This window comes from Macaca thibetana, chromosome 2 (genome assembly GCF_024542745.1).
Source record: "Macaca thibetana thibetana isolate TM-01 chromosome 2, ASM2454274v1, whole genome shotgun sequence".
Taxonomy (NCBI): Eukaryota; Metazoa; Chordata; class Mammalia; order Primates; family Cercopithecidae; genus Macaca; species Macaca thibetana.
This window is the reverse complement of record NC_065579.1, coordinates 144560670-144582298: the sequence shown is the minus strand read 5'-3', so window position 1 is coordinate 144582298 and position 21629 is coordinate 144560670. Positions and strand designations below refer to the sequence as shown.

General features: G+C 40.5%; 1 protein-coding gene across 8 annotated transcripts in view; it reads right to left on the bottom strand.

Moving 5' to 3' along the window:
- NR2C2 (nuclear receptor subfamily 2 group C member 2) overlaps nt 1-21629 on the bottom strand; it is a 102099-nt gene that overhangs the window by 79880 nt on the left and 590 nt on the right. The window contains exons 2-4 of one of the 8 annotated variants that reach the window (XM_050781669.1): nt 10674-10713; nt 10224-10329; nt 7398-7481 (exon numbers count right to left, since the gene is read on the bottom strand). The exons of 2 other annotated variants lie outside the window; for them this stretch is intronic. In XM_050781669.1, coding sequence (XP_050637626.1) covers nt 7398-7457 — 60 coding nt within the window. In that variant the 5' untranslated portion in view covers nt 7458-7481; nt 10224-10329; nt 10674-10713. Of the gene's footprint in view, nt 1-3192; nt 3235-7397; nt 7482-10126; nt 11244-21629 lie in introns of those variants that run through there. 5 more of the 8 variants (XM_050781674.1, XM_050781667.1, XM_050781670.1 and 2 more) reach the window with 5 other exon arrangements.

Below are 21629 nucleotides of genomic sequence, written 5' to 3'. Positions count from 1 at the left end.
TTATGGCTGTAATCCCAGTACTTTGGAAGGTTGGGGTGGGTGGATCACCTGGGGTCAGGAGTTTGAGACCAGCCTGGCCAACATGGTGAAACCCCCGCCTCTACTAAAAATATACAAAAATTAGCAGGGCATGGTGGTGGGCGCCTGTAATCTCAGCTACTCGGGAGGCTGAGGCAGGAGAACTCCTGAACCCAGGAGGCAAAGGGTGCAGTGAGCCAAGATCGCGCCACTGCACTCCAGCCTGGGTGACAGAGCAAGACTGCCTCAAAAAAACAAAAAATAAAAAAATGCATTTAATACACTTAGCCTATCAAACAGCATGGCTTAGCTGAATGTATCCTACATGCTCACAACACTCACACTAGCATACAGCTGAACAAAATCATCTAACACAAAGCTTATAATAAATTGAATTTCTCATGTAATTTATTAAATACTGTACTGAAAATGAAAAACAGAATGGTTGTATAGGTACTTTTAGTATGGCTTCTACTGAATGCATATGGCTTTTGCACCATTGCAAAGTTAAAAAATTCTAAGTTGAACCATCATAAGTTGAGTACCAACTGTATACCCAAAATAACTGAAAGCAGGGACTCAAGATACTTGTATACCTATGTTCACAGCAACATTCCTCAAAGTCAAGAGGTTGAAGCAACCCAAATGTCCACTGACAGTTGAACAGATAAAATGTGATACATAAGCAGAATATTAGTCTTAAAAAGGAAGGAAACTCTGACATACGCTGTAACATATGACACATGCTACAACATGGATTAACCTTGAGGACATTATACTAAGTGAAATAAGCCCAGTAACGAATGACAATTACACGATTCTACTTATATAAGGTACCTAGAGTAGTCAAATTCAGAGACACAGAAAGAATGGTGGTTGCCAAAGGCTAGGGGAATGAGAGGAATGGCAGCTGATGCTACATGGATACAGAGTTTCAGTCTGGGAAGAAGCAAAAGTTCTAGAGATGGATGGTGGTGATGGTTACAGACCAATGTGACCAGTACTTAATGCCAAAGAACTCCACACTTACACAACTCATTACTGCTCCCCACTCCCCATCCCCGACCCCCAAAAAAGACAGTACCTAAGCCTGATAAATCAAGAATTAGAAATAGTGGGGTAAGGACATTTTTTGAAGCTGAAGTTAAATACCAGAAGAAATCAAATTTAGAGGAGGCTTGGTGATAAAGGGTAAGAATGGTTCAGGAACCTGCTTTCTGCTTCAAGCCTAATACTGTACTGGTCAACTTTTAAATGTATGTATATGTACCACTTTGACAAGAAAATGAAAATTTAAACATTCAATTAGAGGGCAGGATTAATCAAATTTAGTCCTAGTGAGTTAGGCATTCCAGGACACTGAAAACCCAACTTTGCTTTTTCTTTCTTGAGGACACAGCCTTGCCAATACTGCATTTTGTTCAAGAACTGGGAGAGCTCTATGTTTTTCAACATTCCCTTACATGGAAATGTTAGTGTAAGTTTTCTGCAATGATGATGCAAATCCTGTTGATAAAAAGAATAAAGGGGTCATACGAATTTGGCTATTTTCTCAGCCATGGCAGGACCTTATTTGATGGCTGAAAGCCCCTTACATAGCCCAGGGATCAGGGAAGAGTTGTAAAGCCAAATCACTTCTATTGCATAAACATACATGCAACTTATAGTTTAGGTGTATGGGTGATTTCTTTCTGCCAATCAGCAAGCACTCAAAATACTTCAGCAAGTTAACTCCTAAATTTCTCCTGACTCAAAATATGGAATTTAGAAAGTATCTTTATTGGCTGGGCATGGTGGCTCATGCCTGTAATCCTAGCACTTTGGGAGGCCAAGGTGGGTGGATCATAAGGTCAGGAGTTCGAGACCAGTCTGGCCAACACAGTGAAACCCCATCTCTACTAAAAATACAAAAATTAGCCAGGTGTGGTGGCATGAGCCTGTAGTTCCAGCTACTCGGGAGGCTAAGGCGGGAAAATTGCTTGAACCCGGGAGACAGAGGTTGCACTGAGCAGAGACCATACCAATGCACTCCAGCCTGGGTGACAGAGTGAGACTCTGTTTCAAAAAAAAAAGAAAAAAAAAAGTATCTTTATTTAGGCAATGAAAAAATACACAGCATGTGTACCTATATGTCTGCTTTAAATTTCCAGTTATAGAGGGAAATCTTTTTTTTTTGAGACGGAGTCTCGCTCTATCACCCAGGCTGGAGTGCAGGGGCCAGATTTCAGCTCACTGCAAGCTCCACCTCCCGGGTTTATGCCATTCTCCTGCCTCAGCCTCCCGAGTAGCTGGGACTACAGGCGCCCGCCACCTCGCCCGGCTAGTTTTTTGTATTTTTTAGTAGAGACGGGGTTTCACCATGTTAGCCAGGATGGTCTCGATCTCCTGACCTCGTGATCCGCCCGTCTCGGCCTCCCAAAGTGCTGGGATTACAGGCTTGGGCCACGACACCCAGCTGGGGAAATCTTAAATGCTTAAAAAATACTGAAGCCCCTTTAGAAAATTTCATTCCTTTAATATATGAAAAGCAAAATTAATTCCAGTGTTAGACATGATTCAAGCTCTCACTGCTTTGGTTACCAATTATCATCTGCCATCTCATCTCTCCCATTCTCAGCTATTACTTTTCTAAAAAAATGAACCACATTGTTTTTTAAAATCAAGTTTTCACAGTCATTTCATTGTTAATGGACATTTGGCTGACATTCCCACCAGCAACGTATGAGGTTTCCAATTTTTCCACTTCCTTTCCAATGTTTACCATCTGATTTTTATATGCTAGTCATTCTAGTGGATGTGAAATAGTATCTCACTGCGGTTTTTAACGAAAATCAATGAAACAGAAAATAGAAAAACAATAGAGAAAATCAATTAAACCAAAAAGCTGGTTTGTTGAAAAAAATCAAGTTGACAAACCGTTAGCTAGATTGACCAGAAAAAGAGGGCGGACTTAAATTACTAGAATCACAAATGAAACAGGATAAATTACCACTGACCTTACAGAAATAAAAAGGATTATAAAGGAATGCTATGAAGAACTGTACACCAACAAATTAGATAGATGAAATGAACAAAGTCCCAAAAAGACAAATTACTGAAACTGACTCAAGAAGAAATGGACAATATGAACAGACCTGTAACAAGTAAAGACTGAATTAGTAATCCAAAAATTACCTGAAAAGAAAAGGCCAGGCCCAGATGGCTTCTCCGCTAATTCTACAAGATTTTTAAAGAAAAGTTAATACCAATTCTTTATAAACAATTCCAAAAAACAGAGAGGTCACACAGTTTTCAAGTGGCAGGGCCAGGATTTAAATCTAGGCAATCTGGCTCCAGAGTCTACACTGTTGACCACTATATTCAACTGTCTCTCTGAATAACTAAATTTGAGCACATTATAGGACATCAAGTTATTTCGTATCACCCAACTTTTGTAGTTTACCTTGGTATTTGCCCACTTAGGTCGTCTATAGAGAAAAAAGTTGAATGCAGGGACTCTAGAGAACACCATTTACACAATCTACAATGTTGCTGTATTTTATGGAGCAAAAATGCATGGCACTTACTAAGTTCATTTCTAAAAAGAGTTATTTTAGAGACAGGTTCTCACTCTGTCATCCAGGCTAGAGTGCAGTGGTATGATCATAGCTCATTGCAGTCTTGAACTCCTGGGATTAAGTGATCCTCCAACCTCAGCCTCCAGAGTAGCTGAGACTATATAGGAAGGCGCCACCACATCCAGCTGAATTTTTTGATTGTTTAATAGAGACGAAAATTTAAACCCCAATCTGTCTGATCTCATGGCTCACAATCCCACTCGATAGAGTCTCTTTCTACCATTATTCTGTCTTTTCCTATTCAACCAGTGTAGTCTATCTTGGGCTTATTCCGTTAGAGAGCTCTGGGAGAGCAAAAGCCCTGTCCTATTATCTACCAGCATATCCTCCCTGGCCTACAGGAAGAGAACAGGTATGCTCCTTCATTATCTGCTGATTGAGTAAACAATTATCCAAAACTGACTGTTAATTATCTCTCAATTTGGATACTTGATTCCCCTCCATTACTCCTTAGCATTAAAATGATGAAGTGTAGGTCCTCTCACCCATTTAGCTAATCAAATATTATACACAGTTATTATACGCAGCTTAAAATTACTAAGCTCAAAAATTCAAAGGACACAAATACATACTTATTCCTTAAAATAACACTAAGGGGCCGGGCACGGTGGCTCACACCTGTAATCACAGCACTTTGGGAGGCTGAGGCAGGCAGATAACCTGAGGTCAGGAGTTCAAGACCAGCCTTCCTGGCCAATAAGGTGAAACCCTATCTCTACTACAAATACAAAAAATTAGCCAGGCATGCCCCACGCCTGTAATCCCAGCTACTCAGGAGGCTGAGGCAGGAGAATCGCTTGAACCCAGGAGGCAGACATTGTGGTGAGTTGAGATCATGCCATTGCACTCCAGTCTGGGCAACAAGAGCGAAACTCCATCTCAAAAAACAAAACAAAACAAAACAAAACAAACACACAGCAAGGAAATTTGGGAAACATTTTAAACAGAAGGATCGCTTTTGCATTCAAAATTGAGACTGCCTTTCGTTATTTTGAGTCTCTAAAAATGCCTTTTTTTTTTTTTTGCCATAGGAAACAACAGTTGCACTAAGTTAATACATGAAATTCTACTGCCTGAAGGAAATAAGGTATTTGGCAGAAAATTTTAGCTAGCAAACTTTTTGAATGCATACAGAGAACTTACATTAGCCTATATTAACCTCTTTCCTAAAGAATTAATGATGTTGCCTGATGACTTGTGATACAGAATGAAAAAGAAAGAATGATGGCCTCTTAGGGCAGCAATCTATATAGTAGTTTCCAAATCAGCCTCAAGTGGAAACACAGATATTTGAAAAATTAACAATTATTTTCAAGGTAATTATTCCTATCACAAAATAAAACAACAAATAAATATGGGAGTCTTCAAATAATGCTGTTTCATTATAATGTTGATGAGGAAAAAAAGTGATTCCAGGCTGGGGCCACTGTCTGTGGGGAGTTTGTATGTTCTCCCCATGTCTGCATGGGTTCTCTGCAGGTATTCCGGCTTCCCCTACCACATGCCAAGGATGTGCATGTGAGACGACTTGGTGTGTCTAAATTATCCCCGTCTGAGTGAGTGTATGTGTGTGAGTACACCCTGTGACAGGATGGTCTCCTGACCAGGAGGGTTTCTGCCTTGTGCCCTGAGCTGCCAGGACAGGATCCTGCCATCTATCACCCTGAACTGGAATAAGTGGGTTGGGAAATGAATATAAATTATTGTAAAATAAAAATTCATAAAGTCCACAGTAATCAAACCAAATGCATGACAATAAACTATGCAGTAAGAAGGCACTCAGTGAGGCCGGGCATGGTGGCTCACGCCTGTAATCCCAGCACTTTGGGAGGCCAAGGAGGGTGGATCACAAGGTCAAGAGATCGAAACCATCCTGGCCAACATAGTGAAACCCCGTCTCTACTAAAAATACAAAAATTATCCGGGCGTGGTGGCACATGCCTGTAATCTTAGCTACTCGGGAGGCTGAGGCAGGAGAACTGCTTGAACCCGGGAGGCAGAGTTGCAGTGAGTCGGGATTGCGCCACTGCACTCCAGCTTGGCGACAGAGCAAGACTCTGTCTCAAAAAAAAAACACAAAAAACAAAAAACAAACAAACAAAAAAAGCAAGCACTCAGTGAGCCTGTCATACCTGTGATTGACTGCATAGTGGTAGGAGGTACTCCTGACAACTTTTGCTTTACAAACAATTATTCCTTAATATAATCCACCACCACTATGACTGCTGTCACTCACTGATTCACCAAAAATTGGGTAAATAATTTTGTTGTTTTTAGTCTTTAATCTTAAATGTATGTATAGCTTACATTTATTTCAATATTTAATATTAGAGGTGTTCTCTATCTTTAGAAATTTGATTTTTTTTTGACCAGAAATATGCCATAGGAACTTAACTCTTGATTAGCCTAGGGTAAAACTGGTTTTGTTATATTTGGTTTCACCTAAAGCTGGTCTCCAAGAACCCACTGATAACGTCAAATGAGGACTTGTTGTACAAGTATTTTAATCCCAATACTTGTATAACTCTGAGAGCCCATTCAAAATATTAAAATATTTGTCAAATCTTTCTTCTTTCATTTTCAGTTAATATTAACCATTATTTGCTGGGTGGGGAGGGGGGTAGGTAACTAGTTATACTGTTACTTTTAAGTTAATGGTTGATCTAAAAATCTGAAAAATCTGCTCACCATTTTTACTGGTTTAAACTGGCATATGTATACTTAGTTTTTGTTTAAAAAATCCTCTGTGAATGTAAATTTGTGTCTTTGCCCTAGAAATATGAGCATTATTTAAAAATGTGAATCTCAACCTTTTGGCTCCTGGTTGCAGTAGGACCCATGGTTAATCGGAGCTTTGGAAGTGAACACACCTGCATTAACATCTTGTCCTGCTACAGAGTGCCTTTGGCTAATTACCTATTTTTTGAGACTTGGTTTCCCTACCTACTAAATGGGAATACTGGTAGTACCAACCTCAGACAGTTATTGTGAGGATTAAAGCCCTAGGATAGGGCATGGTACAGAATGAATGGCCAAAGTATGCTATTAGTGTTGTAGCTTTACTATGCATTTCATGTCAAGTTGCCAGCACATACCAAGCTACTTAATGCCTACGTCCTTTTACATAGGTTTCTGACTTAGGATGCTCTCCCCAGAATCTGTCACAAAGTTCCCCGTCCCACTTACCTGGGTCTAACAAATGCTTACTCATCATGGAAAACCCACCTCCAGGATCAAATCCCTCACATGGAATTATACTTCTCAACCTATTTTATAATAACTTCTTAACCAGGCCTCGAGATCACTAAAGGAACAACCCATGACTCATTCACCCCCATATATCTCAGCACTTAGTACAATCCCTGGTCCATGGCAAATGGTCAATGACTGCTAAATGGATATAATCAGCCTTCTACTATTCCACAGTATTAACAAACAATCAAGTGTATGAGAAACTGAGAGACTTGGAGTTTAAACTATACCCACAAGGTTCAATAAGAATCAGATTCTACCAGTTTTTGGTTCAAAGTAAAAGTTCAAGTCACCTTATTAAAAGCAGATAGGCCACCCTACTCATGCAAAAAAAAAAAAAAAGTTACAAATAAACGTTCTTGTCATTTTTTTTCTTCCATGACAGTACCCTAGGACATATCACATGCTGACCTACCTCCAAGGGACTGTTTTGAAAAAACTGAGCACACTGATTTTTCTTTCCTTTCAAAAGTGAGGGTGCCAGCTATTGTGCTAGCCCCTGTCACTCACCTCAGCCACCTGCTGGGTCCCCACTCTGTGCTGAACCAGCCCCTCCATATTTGTAGCCATGGTGAAGCAAGATCATTAGAGAACCTGTTTGGAAAGATGTAGCAACTTCTATCAGGTGGGGAGAAACCAGGCTACTTGAAAAATATTAGTAATCAAAACTCATCTTTGGTACTGTCTTGTGTGGATTTTGCCCTCTGTAGCACACAGACCTAGCAGGCTAGACATAGCTGTATATACTGCACCAGCTCCTTCAGTTACAGGTACCAAAATTAATTTGTAGAAACATTTCAATTTAGAAACTTCCACTGACAAATACAGACAAAGATGAATTTGGAAATTTATCAGGTCTCCAGGGTTGTAACAGCTTGGTTTACCTCTCAGAGAGGTGGGAATCACACCTTTTTGGATAGCTCCCTGTCACACTATGCTAAATAAGGAGGTGGGTATCTGAGAAAGGTGCGACATCAACTCTGGATAGAGCCCTAGATTACTATCATCAACCATACTTCTTTTAGTAGTGGCGAAGTGAAGTAAAACCCTGCTTGGTGCTAACATACCTCACTCATAGGTTGAAAGGCAAATACTATCACTAACAAAGCAAGAAGCAAAGAGACTGCATTACTAAAGTGTGCCAACAAGAATATGGTACCCATACATATATTTATTTATATTAAATCCTCATTAAATTACAAAACTAGATAATTAGGCTTTCTACTAGCAGCAAAAATAGATTTGATGTCATTATTTGTAAAAATTTAGAAATATCATCTAAAGATCAAAGAGTGTGCTGGTCCCCTGGGTCAAGACATTTGAGTACCAGCATTGCTGAAGGAGCAGACACCTGGTCTCTTCCGGTCATGAGACAGCTCTCCTGAATAATTCCTAAGCCCTTTCAAAGGCTCTACCACAAAGAATTCAGTAAAATCTAGACCCAATTCCTGGACAATTCACTACTGACTGCGTAGGTCCCATGGTCCACAGGAGAACAAAGCTCAAATCTATTTCCAAAATTCAGATATAAAAACGATATAGTATTACTGAGTGTGCAATATAGAAGAATACAGTTCACTTGCCTGCTCTCTCTCAATCACAAAGTGGATTATCTTGCAATGCAATTTTACAAAATATTTTTCTGTAGTTCCTATCTAAAGTATTATAAACATTGCTGTCTATGAAGCTTTTTAACTCTCTGGTAACTTTCTACATCATTCTATTTATTATTAGATAGCCACCTCTATTATGATAATTCGAATTCACATATTTTATTGCCAAAATGCTAAGAGAAAGAAACAGGAGGATGAAACTGTGACTGACAAATATGAAAGACCTGGCTCCTGCCTTCAATGAGTCAAAATCCTTGACAGCAGATACTGTACCAACTGCTACAATGACACCAGACCACCAGTATCAGTGATTCATTTTCACAAAATATGACTAGGTCTGAAATTGAGGAGGTCATGTTTATTCTTTTAATAGATGGTAAAAACTTAACTTTTACTTGTTTCTAGAAAAAAACACAAAGACACATTTTGGTCTTTTTTTCTTGCTATAGTTTGGTTACAACTAATGGAGATGGAAGGAAAAGGCATCTTTAAGTGTGCCAGAAAAGTCAACTGACTTGTTAAAAATGCAAGTATTACATGTAAAAGTCTAGAGTTCGATTCTTCCTCAAAATAGAAAATAAGAATTTTTAAAGAAATGGATAACCAAAAGGTACCATACATTAAAAAAAATAAATCTAAACATGTGGCTGCAACTAATAATTTTTATCACTTTTAGATGTCAATAAAATTTCTCCTCTGTTATTAACAATGCAAGAAATATGTGAATTTGAATTATTACAGAAATATTGTTAGGAAAATATTATTGAATAGTATAGAAACAACAGAATACTAGAAAGGTGTATCTTTCTATTGGGTTCCCTAAAAGGGGTGGCTTGATACATCAAATTATGAGTCAAAGTGGATTTTATAGATGACAATCTGATTTAATGGAGGCCTAGTACAGAAACCTTTCTGTAATAATTCACTTTAACACTAAATTTGCAGGATCAATCAACTTCAGGTAGGGCTTAGGATCCCAAGATAAATCTAACAACAAGTGACTACAAATATTATGTCACAGAGAAGCAGCAGTAAATCTGTTTAAATTTAGAAAAGCTAAGTATTCTGGACATTAATGTTTTGTTGGTATGTTATAAATATCTTCACCCTCTCTGTGGTTCATCTGTTTACTTTAAGGCGTCTTTTGATGAATAGAAGTCCTTAAATTTAATAAGGCTAAATGTATCCCTATTTTTTTTTTACAGTTTGTACTTTATGAAAATCCTGTCCTATCCCAGGAATATAATTGTATATATTTTCTTAGAAATATGAGTTTTGCCCCTCATATTTAAGTCCTCAATCCATCTGCAAATTGATTCTTGAATTTGATGAGAAATAAGGATACAACTAATTTTTTTCCCATGTAGATAATCCATTTTCCATTTTCTGTTCAAGAAATAGTTCTGGAAAATGGATTATCTACATGGGGAAAATCTATCCTTTTCCCCACTGATCTGAAATGCCATGTCTGCCATATCTCTGTTTTTCCTATATATGTGGATATAACTGTAGGTTCTCTATTCTATTCCACTAAGTTCTCTTTGTCTTCCTCTTGGTCACCAACACTATCTTTTTACTGCAGTGTTAGCGTAAGTCTTGCTCTCTGATAGGACAAGTGCCCCCCACCTTGTTCTCCCACACCAACTTCCTGGATCATCTTAAACGCCTCTCTTTATACACTTGAATTGAGCAGCAACCTTTCTTTATACACTTGAATTCTTACAATTCTTGATCTCACTGTTGGTTTTCTGCCTTCAAAGCAGCGTCAGGCATCATCAACAGCAGCTTTGGAAGCCGCTTAAAAATGAACAAGGAGGAATGTGCACCTTCTGGAAAAACAAGCAGAAACAAAAAAATGAGACTAAGAGTGAGAGAGAAATTGAAAGAGAACCTATGTTAAAGCAAGTGCTTTCAATAAAGACTTAAATCCAGTCAGAGGAGGTAGGTGAGAAATAGTTTCAAAAAATACTTTCTATTACTTTTGAAAATAAGTCACAAACCATATCCTATTCTCATACATAAAAAAGGAAGACAGAGGCTTTTTCTTCCAGGGTATCACAATGTAAGAAGTAAAACAAAATCCTCAAGTGATGTCAGGGAAGTGGGGCAGGGTGGACATTTAACTAAAATGCACCCAGACTAAAAAGGTAACATCAGGGGATAAGACTCTCACCTGAGAGCTTCTCTCACTGCTACCGCAGCCATAGGCGGTCCTAGAGACAGAAAGATCACACAGTGAGAAGGAAGGTCATACATCTTTGAAAAAGTACCACCAGACAATGGCTATCAATTAGGAGATGTCCCACTAGAATAAGAGACTCCAAGGAACAGTGGGTTGTGTCTATATGTAGTTTGAAAAACTATCTTCACTAGCACAATTTTATATGTATATATTTTTTGAGACGGAGTCTTGCTCTATTGCCAGGCTGGAGTGCAGGGGCGCGATCTCGGCCCACTGCAACCTCCGACTTCCTGGTTCAAGCAATTCTCCTGCCGCAGCTTCCCGAGTAGCTGGGATTACAGGCATGCGCCACCACGCCCAGCTAATGTTTGTATTTTTAGTAGAGACGGGGTTTCACCATGTTGGCCAGGATGGTCTCAATCTCCTGACCTCGTGATCCGCCCACCTCAGCCTCCCAAAGTGCTGGGATTACAGGCGTGAGCCACCACGCCCGGCCAATCTGGAAAAAAAAAAAAAAAAAAAACAGAAAAAAAAAAAAAAAAAATCCTATTGTTTTGCCACTATAAAGTATAGAAATAAAGCTTTTAGCCGGGCGCGGTGGCTCAAGCCTGTACTCCCAGCACTTTGGGAGGCCAAGACGGGCAGATCACGAGGTCAGGAGATCGAGACCATCCTGGCTAACACAATGAAACCCCGTCTCCACTAAAAATACAAAAAAATTAGCCGGGCGTGGTGGCGGCGCCTGTAGTCCCAGCTACTCGGGAGGCTGAGGCAGGAGAATGGCGAATGGCGGGAACCCGGGAGGCGGAGCTTGCAGTGAGCCGAGATCGCGCCACTGCACTCCAGCCTGGGCGACAGAGCGAGACTCCGCCTCAAAAAAAAAAAAAAAGAAATAAAGCTTTTAAAAACAACCTTCTTGGCTGGTAGAGCCAAGCATAACACTAACAGCAGTAACTAACACTAAGTGGTTACTATACACAGGCATTATATTAACAAGCACTGTGGACAGAACACTAAACTCGCTTTTGGTACAGAAACTTGAGTCTTAAAGGCTAGTACTTGACCCATTCAGTTTATCAACCCTCAAAGACTGCTTCCCAACCCCACAATAATGTTTAGGGGAAAGAACCTGATTAGCTACCAAAAGAAGTATAATACTGAGTACCTTCAGTTAAAAAAGAAAAAGTGCTACAGAAGATCTTCCTCTGGTGATTTTACTAATCAAGTCCAACCACCTCCATCAGTGCTTATTAAGTAACTGCCATGAACTTGGCACGATGAACTGACTGCTGAGAATGAACAACAACAAAGAGGAGGAAGAGGAAAATAAACAGTCCTTGTTCTTGATGAACTTATGAAGGAAACTGAAGTATCTATGCAAAGTAAATGCTATGAATGTCCCAGGGAAAACACATTTCTCTCTGCCTGTGAGAACCAATGAAAATGTTACAGGAGAGGAATTATTTAACCTAGGTCTCGAAGGAAAAATGGAAACTTAGCAAGGAAAGATAGATGGATGACAAGAGAGTTCTAAGCAGAGGACAGCTCATACGAAACTGGCAGGTATGAGGAAGAATGGCCTATTTGAGGAATGGCACACAATATGGTTTGGAATTATTACAGAGACCAGGGAAGGAGAGAGGCTGACACGGTAGACGAGAGAGAATTATCAGGAGTTTGGCAGAAAAATGATGCACTCATATCTGGATCTTAAAAAAAAAAAAAAATTTAGACTGCAGTGTGGAAACGATAGAAAAGACAGAGACTGTAGACGGGAGGCCCGTTAGGAAGTGGTAGCAATAGTAAAGTCTAGAGATGAAGGCGGATTCTTAAAGTAGTGTGTTTTTCCTGGATAGCACACAAATGACAACAGGGCACAGTATAAAAAAACTATTTCATATCCAGCCTGGGCAACATCATGAGACCTTATCTCTAAAAAAAAAAAAACTGTAATACAGACCATAGAATGATAGCAGTAAATCATACTTGGCTGACCTTATGTCACAGGTTTTATAAGAAATTCTTTCAAATCCAAGTGGATCAATATCACCCTATCAACAACAAAGAAGCAGAGAACACAACAATGACTTTGAATTAGCTCTTCCAGGCTCAAAGTGATAGCTAACTAAACCTTGCAACCAGAGTTTCTTTAGTGAAGTAGGGCACAGACTTCACTGCAGTGAAAAGCTGGGCTCTGGAAACACCTGAATCTCCAGTTTCAGATAACAATGAACAAGTCCTGGGACAAGGAGACTCTGCCTTCATTAACGGGAATGAGTGAGCCTACCTTTCCCTCCACAATCAACCAGTTCAAATCATCCATATTTATGTGTTACATGGCTTATAAATATAACATGCAATGTATCTACAGTCTTGGTATTTCCTTAGCTAAACAACTATATTGGGTTCTGAGGCTCAGGCACTAAGCCGATTTCTCAGATACTGACCATATGAGGTTACCATGAAGATTAGATCTTAAATGTGTATGCGTTGTGCTTGGGACATAGAAATGCAACACATGGTAGCTATTATTGGTGAAAGGTGATGGTGCCACTTTTCCTTTCTCAAATAAATCTGAAAGTAACTCAAACTGTAAAACATGTATTGTGATTAGGAATAGGTCTCTCCTTTTGACATAAGGCTCACGTGAAATTTAACTATATACACATGGAAGTCGTGTAAACACACACATACAGCCAGGCACAGGGGCTCACATCTGTAATCCCAGCATTCTGGGAGGCCGAGGCAGGTGGATTACCTGAGGTCAGGAGCTCGAGAATAGCCTGACCAACATGGAGAAGCTCCATCTCTACTAAAAATACAAAATGAGCCAGGCATGGTGGCATATGCCTGTAATCCCAGCTGTTTGAGGCTGAGGCAGGAGAACGGCTTGAACCCAGGAGGCAGAGGTTGCAGTGAGCTGAGATTGAGCCACTGCACTTCAGCCTGGGCAACAAGAGTAAAACTCTGTCTCAAAAAATAAATAAATAATAATAAAAAAAATAAACACACACACAAAGCATTTGTAATTTGCCCTGTTAAACCGTACAACTGGGTAAAACAATGGGGCTAAATTTGGATAAAACCTTACAAATATTTAAAAATAAACCAATACCTAATAACTACTTGCAAAATAGTACTGGGCATAAAACTTTTGATAGGTACAAGGTATTCAGTATAAGTCTAACTATTCTGATTGTTAGAAGTCTGTTCATATTCATGGGAGAATAAAAATGGAAGGATTTAGCCTGAGAGAGGATAAAAAATAAGAAATACATAGCTTGAAACTTGCAATCATAGATCAAGACTTCAAAGTAGAAAATGAAATTCAAGTGGCAAGTTTAGTGTAATACAAATGTTCATCAACAGAAAAGATACTCACTGGGATGCCTCTAAGGTTAAGTTTAGGTATACTTCCTGTCAATGGAAAGCCAGCTATTATTTAGACTCAAAGTTTACTTAGCTTTAGGGTCAGGTAGTTTCTTGTCCATTGTGCCCCTCCATAGGAAAGTTATTTCTTCCATATCCAAAGTCTGAACTGTAAAACAGGGCAGCAATGATATGTATATGCTAGAAGTGGCAAGGCGGGGTGAGTGACTAGTAGGGAAGAGAAGTGGCTTTCACCTAAATGAAGTTCTTACATATTTATAGTACCAGGGCAGTTCTACAATTTTCTGTGTGGATACCTCCCCTAAAAAAGTCACTGTATACTGTGGATGATATTTTCTCATCCTACCAAGAGCCCAAGTGTAAGGGTGTTGTGGACTTTCTTCATATCTATCAGTAAGAGCCAGGGTAGATGGATGGAAGGAAAGCAGGATAAATTCACTGGACATCTATGATGTGCTTTAAATCAAACTAGGCATGATTTAATCCTTAGCATACCTTCTGAGTATGTAGTATTGGCTCACCAATGAAGACGGAAAAAACTGAGACTCAGCACTTACAACCTGTTTCAAATCATCCAGCTAGTAAGTGATGGAGCTAGGATTCCAACTCAGGCCTCTTTGACTCTAAAATTGCAACATTCCCTCTAGATCACAGTGCCCTTCAAAATAATTTCCCAGAAAAAAGGAAGTTAAGGAGGGAATGAAAAAAAAAAGTGACAGGAAAGAATTATCTATGGGAACAAACTGCTTACATCAATAAGCTAGATCATTTAACAACTGATATACACAACCACTAAGTCCTAATATGTGACTTATGTTTCAGTATTGCTAAGGATATTTTTGAGGCTGCTCCACCCAGGTAGTACCATGGCAGTTCTTTTAGAACCTTGAACGCATTCTTCCCTTAAAACTTAACCTACATGATAATCACATTAATTAAAATAGTGAAGATAATTTTACTATCTTAAGTAAAACTTTTTACTTAACTACAACACGCAAATACAAAAGGGCACAAATCACCCAGGCTCAGTGGCTCCTGCCTGTAATCCTAGCACTTTGGGAGGCCGAGGTGGGTGGATTGCCTGAGCTCAGGAGTTCAAGACCAGCCTGGGCAACATGGTGAAAACCTGTCTCTACTAAAATACAAAAATTAGCTGGGCATGGTGGCAAACGCGTGTAGTTCCAGCTACTCAGGAGGCTATGGCACGAGAATCCTTTGAACCTGGGAGGCGGAGATTGCAGTGAATCAAGATCGCACCACTGCACTCCGACCTGGGCAGCAGAGGGAGACTCCATTCCAAAAAACAAAAACAAAAAAGGCACAAATCATAAATGAACAGTTTGATGAATTTTCACTAACTGAACACACAGAACACACATGTAAATGCCACTCAGATCAGAAAACAAGACATTACCAATACCCCCAAAAGTCCCTCTCACACCCCTTCCCATAGTCATTGACTTCTCTTCTCTCTCCTGACTTTTATACTATTGGCATTACTTTATAATAACATTGCACTGTTTATAATATACTTTTTGGTGTATCTGGCTTCCTTTGCCCAACATTATTTTTGTAATAACCATGAGAAGTGAATCCGTTTTCACTGTTGTACAGTATTCTAATATATGAATATGCCCAATTTATTTCTCCATTCTATAGCTGATGAACATTTAGATTGTTTCTAGTTTGGAGTCCGTATGATTAGTGCTCCTATGAGCATTTTCACACATGCCTTTTGATGCACTATCTTTTCTTCGTTTGAAAATTTTACTATTTTTAACAATTAACTGCTTTACTTTTATCTATTTTTAATTTTTATTCTCAAGAAAGTACATTGCTTACTTTAGAAAAGAGATATTACAAATTTACATTTTATTTTAAAAAATCTGTATTATATTAAATAAGTCAACAACACAGTCTAATTATTAGCCTTTCCAGTTAAGAGCTGATATATACTTTGTGACATCCGCTTTTAGTCTTGGTAAAGCAATCAATTAAAAGACGATTTTTCAGTAATTCCAGGGTTAGTCCATCTTATCGACCTAATAAAAAGATGTATCATTACAGACACCATAGTGGGGGGAAAGGGGAAAAGAATGAGTGTGGTACAAATGACATACCCAAAATGTTCTAGAAATAATACCTAATCAGACTCACTATACAACAAACACCACTGGAGGAAAATCAGCATGAAGCCTGCTAGTATTGTGTAACTTCTCAAGAGCCATCCAGCCTCAGCTTTTTTTTTTTTGAGATGAAGTCTCGCACTGTCGCCCAGCTGGAGTGCAGTGGCATCATCTCGGCTCACTGCAACCTCCACCTCCCAGGTTCAAGCGATTCTCCTGCCTCAGCCTCCCGAGTAGCTGGGATTACAGGTGCCCGCGACCACGCCCTGCTAATTTTTTGTACTTTTAGTAGAGACAGGGTTTCACTATGTTGGCCAGGCTGGTCTTGAACTCCTGACCTAGTGATCCACCTGCCTTGGCCTCCCAAAGTGCTGGGATTACAGGGGTGAGCCACCATGCCAGGCCGTACAAGTATCTTTCTTTTCAAGGAACATCAGTGGGCAGTCAGGTAGGAAACTTTTCTCCCCTGCATAGCTTTTATCAATATATGAACAACAAAGGTAAACAAAGCGGCTCCCTGTAAAACCAGGAAGCCTTCAAGCTTGAGTCTAGCCCTACCAGCCTCTCATTTCTCCTCTTCAGTTTTCAGTAGCCGCAAGACCTTTTCTCATACCTCTCACTAACCCAAACAGGGGGAAATATTCTTTTACACTTGGGCTCTTGGAATGAAATTCCTCTCCATCTATATGTTAACATTTCAGGGATTAGAATCTTTGGGGTTATTGTTATTATGGAATAGAAACTTTCACCTCCTATTAAAGGACTTCAGGCCTCTTATTATAGTGGAGGAAGTACTTTTTATTGTCCCTAAAAAATCACGCTTTGCCCCTGAGGCTGACTTTTATCATTACGGGCCAACTGGAGTCCAAGGGTAACTCAGAAAAAACAGTTAAGTGTCTGAGCTAGCCTATTCCCTTTCTGTCCTTAACAATTCACCTCCCATCCTTCTATTCTAAGACTTCCAGGTACCAGGGGTCTGCATCTGCATTTATTGTCCCCTTAACAAATGCCTATGCCAATGCCCTGATCTGGCTTTCATCCCTCTACTCATTCCCACTCCTCATCATTTTTGAGCTGTGCTAGTTGAGCTGTTCCCAGGCAGTTCTTCCGTTTGGTATAGAGCTCCTGCTGCTTTACTCTCCAGCGCTCAGGACCTGACGTGAGCAAGGGGAGTATGCCTGCTACCTCGGGTAGCAGTAGTGGGATATGGGGAAAGAATGGCAGGATGGGAGAGAATGACAGAGAATCTCAGCCTCTGGCATGTTAGGTTGAAGACAAGCAAACCTCCAACGAATAAGGAAGAACATATCTTTTACAATGTGTAACAGGAGCACAAATGTATCCATTAGGTTAAAGATGATGATCACACAGGGAAGAAAAAAGGCATCATTTAAGGCCCTCATAATTAGCAATAAAGTAAAAAGAGGTAAACGAAAATCTAGCAGAGGATTCTTACGTCAAGCATGAGGCTGGACTTGAGGTCTAAGACCACTCCCAATTCTGAGATTCCAGGATTCCTTCATAGACTCCCCCTGTGTGGTATTTATTAAGATGATACTTGTATAGGAGATGCTTTGGGACTAAAGGAGCATATGGCTTATAGATAAGAGAACTCAACAACAAAAATCCCAACGGAGGGCCCTCGATATGTGGAGACACTCAGGCAGCTAGACACAGGAGCCCAGTGGCTCAGTGCCACGGCTGAAGACAGGGCTGCTCCACAAAGACTTACCTCCCTTGTTCTCAGAGTCATTCAGACAACAAGTATCCACTATCCCTGGCCCCAAACTCAATGCTGGCTCCCACCTCCCTGTTGACAAATGGGGAATTACAAGCCTCAGAGAGGCTACCAACTCCAGGTTCTGAAGCCAGGCCTTTCTGCCTTCATAGCACAAGCTCTGTCACTGCACCGCCCTGCCACGTCACTCCTTGAAAGTCACTGTGAATACAACTACTGAAAGCAATAAATAACTTAATGGTGTAAGACAATACATAGCTGTTTTACTAAACTAGCAGTTATTTGGTTACCCTGAGTAATTAGCTCAAGGAATCCAAGTGTTGAATTGAAAAAGTGATACCAAAAATCTTTGAGCAAGACAGAAAAAAAATCCAAAAATAAATAGTTAAACTAAAATACCATAACAATATCTTATTTTAAAAGTTTTACAATATAAATTAATACAAATGTTTTATTTACCACACTTTCAAGTACAAACTTGACATATACTTAACAAAATTTGCTTTTTACCTTGGTAAAGCAACTAAAAAGCGATTTTCAATAATTTCATTAAATGAATCAATTTATCTTTAGAAAGATAAACATCCCAAATTAATGGCTACAGAGACTTTCAATTCCCCACTCCCTGTGAACCCACTGAAGGCTTCTTCCTTGCTCTCCAATCCCCTGTGATGGTGAGACAAAAATCAGAATATCTGATTTCAAGAAAATCATGTTAGCTTGGTGCTTTGTTTCTTCAGTTAAAGTAAATAACATAATTACGTTTGGGTTATTTATTTCTTCACATATGAACTTATTAACTTTCATGTAGTTAAACTTGTAATTCAATCATAAAAAAATTAGTGGGAAAAATTATTGAAATGGGTCATTTTATCCATATTTATGCCTCCAGGCAGTGGCATATCTGTCAGAAATCACTTCCTAAATTCAACCAAATATCATAACATGCTTATTATTGCTGGCAGTGCTATCTGAATTGCCAAAGAGGCTCACATAAAAGGTATCAATACACACCAATTTAGTTATCAATGACATCATAAATTATCAACAATTCATTCAACAAATAGTACCAGGCACTCTTCTAAGTGCTGGATAAGTAATGGTGAACAAAATGTATTCCTGCTCTCACAACTTACAGTGTGGTGAGGACAGACATTAATCAAATAATCACAGAGTGTGTAATTACAAAGTGAGATAAAGGTTATAAAGAAAAGAAACAATAAAAAGAATCTGATCTAGACTGGCAATGGGGATTAGGGAGGACTTCCCAGAAGAAGCGATGCTTGAACCTATAGCTGAGGTAGGGTGGGGGTAGGGGGTAAGCTTACACTGTCAGTTACACTGGTCAAGGAAGTTGAAGGCAGGCCAGTGTGTCTAGAGCACAGGGAGCTAGGCACCACAGAAAAGAAAATAATGAAGAGCCTTGGAAAGATTTTTAAACATGGAACAGGAAGCCTCTGCCATTACGTGGGTTCTGGTGGGGCCTGAACGACATACTGCCTGTAAGAGAGTTTTATAAATCATAAAGCACCCTATACTTTGGTTAGTACTATTTAGCTCCACTATTTTGTTTTCTAAACTTTTGTCCTGGATGCCATGTAACTAGCAGAAAGCATAGAGCCAAAACTATTATCTAGGTGTACGAATCTATTGCTTTTGCTCCTACACCACACTGCATAAAAATTTCATTGTTTATATCACTTAGTGCAATGTCTATACCAGTAGTTCATAATGACAATAACTCTATTTACACAGTATTTACTACACGTCAGGCACTTTTCTAAGCTCTATTATTTACATTAACTCATTTAATCTTCAGTTCTAGAAGGAAGGTTCTATTATTGTCCAGATGAGGACAGTGAGGCTAGGAAAGGTAGCTTTCCTAGCAAAATCACACTGCTACTAAAAGTTGGGAGTTGCTAACCACAACACTAAAACATTTTATGTCTGTGTATGTATGTGTATACATATCTCTATCTCGAGAGAGAGAGAGAACTCACACACAGAGAATTATATTCAACTCCAGCCTGGGCGACAGAGTGAGACTCTGGTCTCAATCAATCAATCAATCATATTCACGTTTGAGGACCAGTGTCTTAGTCATTTTTGTATTCCCAGCCTAGCACATAGTGCCTGGAGTATTCGTAGCACTCAGGAAATACTGATGAATTGAAAATATATATAAGAGGCTGACGAAGGATTTGAATCTGGAAGTAAAGTGAGTTTCTGAGGCCCTCCTCCCAAGTCTTGTATTCATCAGCAAATCATATGAAGGCTGTATCTTTATCGACTTTCTTATTATTATATTGAAGATTTGTTTCTCACTACCGTTGCTATTATTTCACAGCCTTTGGCCTGGAGACAGAGTGGGATAATGGACAATTACTAGTTTCAACCAACTCTCCAGCCACAAGCAGCCAGTTCTCGTCACATCAAATGATCTTCCTCCAGGGCCGTTACATGGGCTGTCCTGTCTGGAATGCCATTCCTTCCTCGGGTTCCTCTGTTCAAACATCACTTGCTCAGAGAGGCCACCCTGACCATTCCATCTAAATTAATGCCTCAGGTCTTCTTCAGCAGGTCATTTGGCTTCTTTTCTTTCACAGAACTTATGACTCTCTGGAATTATTTCTTTGTCTATTCACCTCCCAGCCCCCAACTCTAGTAAGGGCAGGAGTCTTGTACAGCTGGTTCTCCAGATGTACCCTCAGTGCCTTAAAAACTAAATCAACATGTATTCAGTGAACGAATGAGAAGAGAATCACCCCCGAATTGTGCTCTCTCAAACCCTAAATACCCTTAAGCTTGCCTCCCTTGGTGGCTGTAAACCCATTTTTAACAATAACACCATTTCCAAGTGACTCTGAGGCTCGCAAAGTAGCGTTGACTCCATTTTCTGAGAACAGCCCCACAAACAATGCTCAGAAGGGAGGTCCGGCCTGGCAAGAACGCCCATGCTACCCATTTACAGTAGATAACATTGAGCTTCATTACGGGATGCGCCAAGGCCGCGCCGAAATGACGAGCAGGAGCCCTGAAAGGTGTCCTAGTTCCGAAAACCTCTTCCCATGAGACCGCATCGTGGACTCGAAATGCTTCATCACCTTTATTACTATTGTTCTTCTGTACTCATTCTGGACGCGTTCCAGGCGGAGGGAAGCCGCCCACCTCCAGACCCAGGGCCGGCGGGTGCCGGCCTCTCCACCCGGCCGCGCCCCTCGCGCCCCGCCCCCGGCCCCGCCCCCGCCGACCCGGCCCCACTCCGCGCCCTGGCCTCTACTCCCGCCCCGCCAGGGCTCCCGCGCCCCACAAGGACCGCCCTCTTCCGCCTTAGCCAATCAGCAAAGATCAGGGGGGCGGTGCCACAGGGCCCGACCCTCCTATCCGGGCGCCAATTGGTCAGCCCATCAGTCGCTCACAAGGTCGCGCCTCGCACCCGCCTTCCTCCTTTTCCTTTACCCTCCCCTTCAGAAAAAACGGCGGTTGGGCTCAGGCGGCCGCCAAAAGCGGACTAGAAGCGGAGGGGTGAAAAGCCCGGGAGAGAGGGAAGAAGGGACTGCAGGAGGGAGGAGGAGAATAAGGAGGAAGGGAGCCCGCCCAGCCGGAGCCATCTCCGTCGAGAACAAAATGGCGGCGCTGGCGGAGGGCCAACTGTGAGGCGGGGCCGCGGCCATTCCCCCTCCGCCCCCACCC